This window comes from Xiphias gladius, chromosome 20, assembly GCF_016859285.1.
Source record: "Xiphias gladius isolate SHS-SW01 ecotype Sanya breed wild chromosome 20, ASM1685928v1, whole genome shotgun sequence".
Lineage (NCBI taxonomy): Eukaryota > Metazoa > Chordata > Actinopteri > Istiophoriformes > Xiphiidae > Xiphias > Xiphias gladius.
The window spans coordinates 24357331-24366131 of NC_053419.1; the positions used below are offsets into that span (position 1 = coordinate 24357331).

Consider the following 8801-nt stretch of genomic DNA (forward strand, 5'->3'; position numbering starts at 1 on the left):
TTCATCTGTGTGTTTATCTGCTTTTGTGTAAGTTGCGAGCGTTAGCTTGCCTAGCTAGCTATAGCTCGCTGTCTGTACTGCAGTAACCTAGCGTTACATCCAAGGCTAAGAGTTAGCACATCATTAGCTAACTACATAAGTATGTGGCTAGTTAGCATACATGGTATAATCTCCAACAATCTGCCATTTTGAACTGACAAAATCGACGACCGCTGGCTAAAAATGAGAAGCTGTTTTTGCCTACCTCTCTCTGACATCGTGGATCCTATGTGAATTTCAGTGATACATTTTTTTTGGCAATATCGCATTTTCAAATCGTAGCGGTTAGTGCCCAAGGCTTGGGAGTAGTGACGTCACGTCACGCGACCAACCGGCGCCTGCACCGTGACTGCGCGGGCGGTCCGCATCGCGCGTCGTGGCAGAGGTGGCGACTTTGACGTCCTGCGTTCTTATCTGTCAGTCTCGCCAACAGGTTGACAAACGGATCCAAGAAATTATTGAAAAACTGTAAATGTAAATATGCGACCGTCAGCAACTACAGAAGTTTCTACGATGACGGCAACGTGACGTTCGATCGCAGTTTTACGTAGATGCTCACGGACATGATGTTCAGCTATAATGTTGATAATGTTGTTGATGGTTCACTACAATGGAGAAAACTTTTTGTACGAATTCTTTTCAAGTCCTTCCACTTTATCGTGCTGCAGCTCTGATGTTTGGAAAAAAAAAAAAATCTCTGAATATGAATACTTGTGACGGCAGATTCAAGATGATACCACGCTACAGAACGTTAACTCCAGTAGCATTCATGATCTTGTTAGCACATGGTGACCGTTTGAATACGTCATGGCAGAACACGCTCCGTCTTTACATCTTCTTGACCAGAGGCCCTGCGGTCCGATCAGACATAGGAATCCCGTGCCGCATCTCTCTGTGGTTATAACTCTTTCCCTTTTCTGGCTCTAAAAGACTGACTTTTCTTTCTGACTGAAAACGTAACGATGGAAATGTAACGTTTCATCCGCCAGTATCCTTTGTCCCTAATGATAATAGCAATTATTATTTACATGAAGTAAAATATGTACATACCCTGTCTAGAGCGGTGACCTATTATATATTATCATAGCCTTGTAAAAACAATTGTTCCAATGTACTACACAGCGTAAATAAATTAAATTTTCTTACTATTGCTATAACTCTAAGATCTACATAGAGACACGCCATTAGGATAAGACAGGTAGGATCATAGTAGAAAGGAGGACAGAAACGAGGCAAGGGAGGCATCTGGTGTCAGATGTAGCCGGTTTACACAATAATAATCTCAGATCTCAGATCACAGTCAGAGGCAGCTATGTGACGTGACCGGGATCGGATTTACGGAGTTCAGGAAAACTCTAGCACCGTAAACGCAAGAGCGAGAGTCCGCAAAGCGAATCGCGGCGACAGGTCGCGAGCACTATGCGCGCTGGCCGTATGGTCGTGACATACGCGCCGGTTGGTCATGTGACATCACTACTCCCCGTCCATGGGAACTAACATCGACCACTCTAGACTAAAGACACTGAAACCCACAGCAACAGTAACCAAGGGGGCGTGGCTTAGCAAATGGTCAAGCTCTCTTCTGCTTTGTCTCCGTGCCCCGTTTCGTTACAAGATTTTGCCTCTCTTATTCTGGACTTGAAGCTACGTCAGCCAGCCTCTTCGCTTAGGTTGCGTAAGGTTGTATCCGACTTGCTCAGAGATCTCAGACAGCCGTTTGTGAAATGTCTGTTACGCACTGTTCCAGCGTTTAACCACTCACAAGCCCTTTGCCCCCCCTAGGGTTCGGTGGTGCCCATTATGAGGTGTTAGCTGGTATTGTTTTTGCCGGTATCGCTGAGCTGATCTCGGGTCTGGGTGAGGGAGCGCACACCGATCCCATCCTGTTGAGGGAGGTGGCTTTCGTCATTCCCTCGCTGCCCACCGTGGAGAGAGGGAAGCTCTCGTAGCTCTCTGCCGCCCGGTTGCCGCACTGGCAGCGCTGCAGCGTCGACTTCAGCTCCCTCTGGAAGTTGCTGTTGAGGAAGCCGTACACCACCGGGTTAATGCAGGTGGAGGCCATCGCTGTTAGGTGGCAGGCTGAGAAGACGGCGTCGTGCTGGCAGTCCGGCAGGGCCTGGTGGTGCCAGTCAAACAGCGTGTTGAAGACATTCAGCGGCAGCCAGCACAGAGCGAAGGCTATGACGATGGCCAACAGCATCACGTTAATCCTCTGGGCTCCCCGAGTCCTCCTGCTGCGCTCCAGCATGTCCCTGCAGCAAGATATCCACTGTCAGACAATCCACCGAGAAATACCACACCAAGCCTGAGGCCGAATTACGCCAATGTAACGGATAAATAGAGCATCTAGAAAACTGTAGCTCGATGTACAGTAATTACACAAACATGCTGTCACACAATGGATTAAAGCTGGCGATGTGAAAGAACTGGGCTTTAATGAGAATGAGAGAAGGTCGAGCGGCGTGACCTGCGTCGTCTCAGCCGCAGGAAGATCCGGAGGTAGCAGAGGAGCACCAGCAGCAATGGCAGGCAATACTGGAAGAGCAGCAGCGAGGTCGTGTAGGCAAGGCGATGCTTGTCTGACGGCCACAGCTCCATACAGATCAAGTGGTCCCTTGAACAAGAAAGACATGGAGGGTTAACGTACGGGAAGAGAGAGACGAGACTGTAAATGGAAGATATCATTTATCTCCACACCGTGGCATTCGTTTCGGGCGGCATAGTTCTTCCGTTCCACTAGCTTCTGTAACTAACCCCAATCGCTCATTGAGCATTTCTGAAAAAGCGAAACGTCCCGGGACCTTACTGCCCATATCCTGATATGACTGATCATGTGCTACAGACCTCGCTCTCTCTTTATTCTGTGCTACGAAACAAAGTTAAAAGAAAACAACGGTGAATTTGTTATGAAACCAACCTACAGCTGTCATCGAAGTTTACCAGCTCTCCAGACCTCACACTTACGTTATCATAACTTAGTTTCCTCCATATCCATGACGTCCACCAGCACTTTCAACTAAAGCCATTGTTGGTTTAATTTCTGTTTTGTAATCTATGCTGTTTAATCATCTACACTGTTTAATCATCTCTGTCCCGCTGTCTGAATAAACCAGATTTAATAACTTAATAAAAAACAAACTTAGTAATAAACTTTGCAAGACGAAAGTGAAGAGCGTGTAGAAGCCCGAGAAGATTCGCCCGCCAGCCAACACACACTGTGGCGCTTTGAAAAACTTAAAGTCAACTCTGGCCAGCTGAAGAAAATAACTTGGTCCGCACCCTTTTTCATTACTCGATCATTTCGTTATTCTCATACTGGCAGAGGACTGTAATATGCTGTATTAATGGCATACAGTGAGTTTAATAAAGACCAGATAGCTCAACTGCCAGTCTCATATTAAATCAAGGATCAATTCTGAAGTGAACTGATGAATTGAATTGATGTAAGAAGCAGAGCGACTGTCCTTCTCACTCCCGTTATTCATCATTTAAGGCTTCGGCAGCAAAAATACGTTTTTAAATGAATCAGTCTATACTGTAATTTCATTTTTAGTTGTAACTCATGTGTGGCCCCCCCTCCTTGGTCCAGCCTTGAGCCGGACACTTATAAAATAAAATACCAGAGTGATCCTTGAATGTTGTAAAGGATGGAGGACTGGCCACGAGGAAACAAGGAATTAACAGTTCCTCAGCCGAGTGCGGAGGCACCAGAGGGATCAGGTTTCGAATCGGCTGGATAATGCACTGAACATGTAATTAACATACACACACGCTCATGTCGGTGTGTTTCTCTGAAAAGGGAAATTACCTTGCAGGTAAAAAAAAAAAAAAAATATCCAACACATATCTGGTCAGAGCAGTCTCACCTGAAGGGGTTGGCAGGCAGGCTGATGTTCTGGAAGGGGTCGTTGGTGAGGATGTTGAAGGAGAGGAAGGGCAGAGAGATGAAGCAGGCGACCAGCCACGTCAGCCCCACGGCCAGGTAGGAGTGACCGGCGGCGGGGGACCAGCCGGTGGGATGGAGGATCAGCTGGTGACGCTCCAGAGCAATCAGGACCAAGGAGAAGATAGAAACCGTCACCGACATGCACTGAACAAAGGGAGTCACCTGGACAGGTAAAAAAAAACAAAAAAACAGAACAAATGGATGGACACACGGATTTTGGTCCAGATGTCCTGCAGCCCTTTTCTAGAAGTGGACAAACAGTCCATTAGGAGACGTCTCTACTGAATTAGAGGTAAAAAGACAAAGTGTTGTGCTGGAGGAGGATTTTCCACAACCTGGCAACCCACAAGTTGCTCTCCTTAATGTCTTGTAACTGATCAATGCATCGTTAGTAAATGATTTGTGAAGCACTAATGAAGCCATTAATTACAGCTACGGTATAAACATGGCGCCTAATCGGAGAGTGGCACTGAAATGTGAAGGAAACGTAACTGGGAGTAGGAAAGAAAATTGTTTTTAGCTTTGGACTGTGTGTGTGTGTGTGTGTGTGTGTGTGTGTGTGTGTGTGTGTGTGTGTGTGTGTGTGTGTGTGTGTGTGGCTCACTGACCTTACACAGAGCCTCTCCCAGCACCCAGCGATCCATCAGTGTGTATATGACGGTTACAGGCAGACACACCACACACATCAGGATGTCAGAGCATGACAGGTTGGCGATCAGGATGTTGGTGACGTTGCGCAACTCCTGTTGCCGGGCGATGATGAACACCAGGCCGGCGTTACCTAGCAACCCGATTGCTATGACAGCGCTGTACGCCACAATCAAGAACGTCGCCCCGCCTACCGAGGGCGGGCACTGAGAGGTGTCTGCCCAATCGGAGGCCTCCCAGTTACCAAGAGGGCCGCTGTCGTTGGACATGGCGAGGAGAGGAGAGGGAAGGGAAGGCTTGATGTGAAGGGGGGCGGTGTGTGAGGGATCGGGATTCAACGGGACCAGAGCCCAGAGGCTGCCGGTGAACTTTCTTAACTAAAAGTATGCGGCCGGCTCAAAGCAGAGATGACAGGCCGGAGGGGCAGAGAAAACAGACTGCAGGTGAAATACTATATTCAATATTCGGTTGTGGGGAGTCTTCAGGGAGTGGAGGGGTTGAGGCTGAGGAGAGGAGTGATTCAAATATAGATGCCGTCCTCTTTTCCCTTCACTTTCAGCATCCCGGTGGATCAGCTCAGCATCAGTGCTTCCCTGCAAAAGACGGAAAACATGACAATGCTGAGAAATAATGGAGGAGGTGAAAGGCTCTCGATGACGACGGAGACACAGGGGAAGGAGACGAAAGAACCTGAGGTGGATCTGTGTAGGGCATTGATCGACCGATTGAACAGGAAAGTGGGACCAAAATGAAGGCGTATTAACAGCTCCAGTTATTCCTGTCACACTCTTGTTTGACAGAAATAACAGGATTTGTGCCCTGAGCTTCTCGTGTCCCTTTTTTTCCCGGCGGAAACCAACCTCACCATCCGCACGCACGCACACATTAACACACACCATGGTTGGTTTAATGGTGCGTTATGCAATCCGGTTCACCATGAACAGACTCAACATTTTGCAGACTGTGTGTCTGCTAAAATCATCACAGAGTGCGAGCTACATTTTCAATACAAAACCTAGAGCCATGCCTGAGAGACCACTTACTTCAAAGCCACTGAACAATCACATTGTCTTGTGGACAGACAGCAGACAGCAGAGCTCAAAGGCCGAAGGCAGAAAAGACCTAAAATGGATACACCAGAAATACCACCACACTTTGCGAGAGTTGAAGTGAGACAGAACTCCTGTGGTCTGAAAACCTCCCTGAAAATCCCACCGACGTTTGGAACCTCGCTGATAGCTAAAAATCCGGCCTCGGGACAGAGACTTTCTCAACAGCTTGTCTTGTGGCTCGATTTGTGTGTTTGGATTAGGATGGCGGGACGTTGTTCCTTCATGTTTTTCGGGGCCTTTAGCGAAGACCGCTTCCCGTCAGCCCCTGACGTTTGAGGGCTAAACGTTACGGTTTGAGAGAAGAGGCGAGGCGAGTGTTTGTGGTTAGTTCGCGTGTCTGTAACAGCGGGACAGTCACGGACTGAACGCTGTAGACGTTTTTAGACGGTAGAGGTTACGACTAAAGAAGTTGAAAAAAAATCACCTTAATAGGGAGCGTTGGTAAGTTCTATGGAAACAGATGAAACGAAGTTACGATAACGGTGTCACCCGCGCTGCTAAGCTGGTAATTTTTCACGGGAGCTATAGTTTTTTCGGTAATTAACTGTTTGTCTTAGCATATGGAAAGTACACTCCCCTCCTCTGTATATGTTAGCAAACACTTACTTAGTTATAAGTATTCAAGTACAAATATATCCACAACGATCCGCCCGTTGCTGCTGGAAAGAAGTGCATTTGCGGGCTGTAAAACCAAAACAATTCGCCAATGTAAAAAAGGCTAAAAAGCTGTTGGAGAACAGTTGGGTGAGTGTTTCTTTAGTGTCACCATTAGCGGTCCTTTCATCTTACACATAGCTCGATTAATTGCCAATATATAAACGAATATTGATTAGTAAAGTAAATAATAACTTTGCTTACATCATTTGGCCAATACCAGCCTTTAAGGGCCGGAACAGACGGTACTTAGGTACATCATAATATGAACTGTCATTCCTTATATTACCAAACTCCAGTTACCTTTATGCATGCAGCCACGCACACACACACACACACACACACACACACACACACACACACACACACACATTAAGTATACAATCATGTAAACATACAACATGTCACGTTTCTCATATGCAAATAATTATAGATAAATGCATGTTGATAAAAAAGACACATGCTTTCCTCTCTAACAGTTATCTGCCACTTGCTTTCTCCCTGAGGAAAAGTCACTCTCGGCTCGGGGTGAACTGTTTAATTAAGACACCGCTAATTAACGACACGCCTCTCCTGTACGTCCTATTCTGCTGTCACAGCACACATCCGCTGACGACAACGTTCTCCAAACCCTCGCTCACATCAGCGCATGCAGACCATGCCCATGGATACAATCAGTTGACAGCTGCCCATTCACTCTGCCAGCCTCCCTCTCCGGAGAGTCTGTCTGTCTCTCCCTCTCCGAGCGTCTTTCTCCTCTGACAGCCTTCATGGGCCCCCGAGGGGCTGGGCTGCCAAAGGATGAGACACACTCACAGGTGTCAGAGCGCATCCACACTGACTCACTGGCGCCGTCCGCCCGCTCGCGATGGCACCCATCAAGAAGTGCGGATCTCCCGCCCCGTCTCTCTCTTGCACGAGCACGCACACAAATTCGGGCCCGTTTAAAATGTCTGCGTGAAAATGTTTTGCAAAAGACTATGAAAACATCCTCACGTGACGTCCTTATGTAATATCTTTACACAATTGTTCTTTACATGTGATATATGAACACGATATAGCAGTATGATATAGGTGTGCTATGTGAGTATGGAAGCCCGTAGGTGGCTGTGTTAAAATGAGGATGTAAACTTGAAAATGAAAATGTAACTCAACAATAGTCTTTTAATTTTCCACAAGCTTAAAATGAAAAATGCAATAATCCAACTGGCATCTTCTCATTCTCGTAGGGGGCCTTCCACGACCACAAAGTCCGGTCCCGGTGGCGGGTAGCCTACGGTGTCCCGCCCACCGAGAGTGACTGACGTCGTAGCTGACGACCTGCCTCGATGAGGCAGACTGCATTTTCGTTTTCACTTCGACACCCAAAGGGGGCGGCGACGTGCAAATGTAAATGCGCTAGACGGGGGGCGCTGTTTCGCTTATTGCATTCGGACATTGCCCACGGCTCGGCTGGGTGTGACAGGTTTTCCAGCCTCCATTTTAATACGGTCATCAAAGGCCAATACGAGCCCATGAAAATGAAAATGCTACTTGGATTATTGCATTTTAATTTGAAGTTTTACTCAGATAACACACAAAATTGTGATGCTATTGTGGAGTTTCACTTTAAATTTCAAGTTTACATTATCATTGTGATATAGTCCTATAGATTTCCTTATCTGAAGTCATTTTATAGGATATGAGGGATGGGATTTTATCAGCTAAACCGACGAGTTTCACCGTTGTTCAGACAAACCTCCGCTGACACTCCGCTTGTGTAAGTGAACATTCCCCTAAATTGTGCAATACTCATTTTTATACTCATCTACTACAGTTATTTGTGTGTTTATTACGGATGATCTGTTTACCTGAAAGGGCAGAACTGTACGGTGGTAAAGCACCCAGACAGGACAACAGTCTTACAGGTGTTTCAAGAAAACAGGCGGCGTTTCACGCAGACAAGAGTAGAGACATCAAGATATTTCATGCCAAGTACAGCTCCCACAAGAGACCAATCTCCATGCAGATGAGAAGACAAGCATCAATTCTAGCTTGTTTTGTAAATATAATCTCAGTCACCTCAAGTGCAACATTCAGCTGTGTGTTCAGACCTACATACTTGGCTCAAATTACTTGAAAAAAAGGCCCCATTCTGCAGAAATGCTCCAAAAACCAGAGACCATATTCACAAAGTGTACCCCTAAGCACCACTTAGGCGTGATACACGCCTAAGTGGTGCTAAGAGATCCAGCTAAAAGCAGCTGAGAGCGTCTTGTGCTGAAAAACCGACAGAACTCCTGCGGTAAGAGAAGAGATAGTTGGGTTGACCCAGTTGCCGTGGATGATACGATGTTTCATCCCTGAACAAACCATGTTTACAGGGACTGGTTGACAGGTCTGCGTCAGTGAGTTATGTGGAA

At 46.8% G+C, this 8801-nt stretch overlaps 1 protein-coding gene across 1 annotated transcript; it reads right to left on the reverse strand.

Moving 5' to 3' along the window:
- Window positions 1–1837: 1837 nt before the first annotated feature.
- npy8ar (neuropeptide Y receptor Y8a) lies at window positions 1838–4902 on the reverse strand. Its single transcript, XM_040158102.1, has 4 exons — window positions 4594–4902; window positions 3906–4147; window positions 2507–2653; window positions 1838–2291 (listed from the first exon to the last, which is right to left on the reverse strand). The coding sequence occupies exons 1-4, from the start codon at window positions 4900–4902 to the stop codon at window positions 1838–1840; spliced, it is 1152 nt and encodes a 383-aa protein (XP_040014036.1).
- Between the last annotated feature and the right edge of the window lie 3899 nt (window positions 4903–8801).

What these genes read in the sequence shown, in the direction of transcription:
- npy8ar (XM_040158102.1), bottom strand. Translation starts at nt 4,902, where the DNA reads ATGTCCAACGACAGCGGCCCTCTTGGTAACTGGGAGGCCTCCGATTGG. An exon ending in CTGCCTGCCAACCCCTTCAG is followed by an intron (nt 2,654 to 3,905) that starts GTGAGACTGCTC and finishes TTCTTGTTCAAG; the next exon opens with GGACCACTTGATCTGTATGG. An exon ending in CTGCGGCTGAGACGACGCAG is followed by an intron (nt 2,292 to 2,506) that starts GTCACGCCGCTC and finishes ATCTTGCTGCAG; the next exon opens with GGACATGCTGGAGCGCAGCA.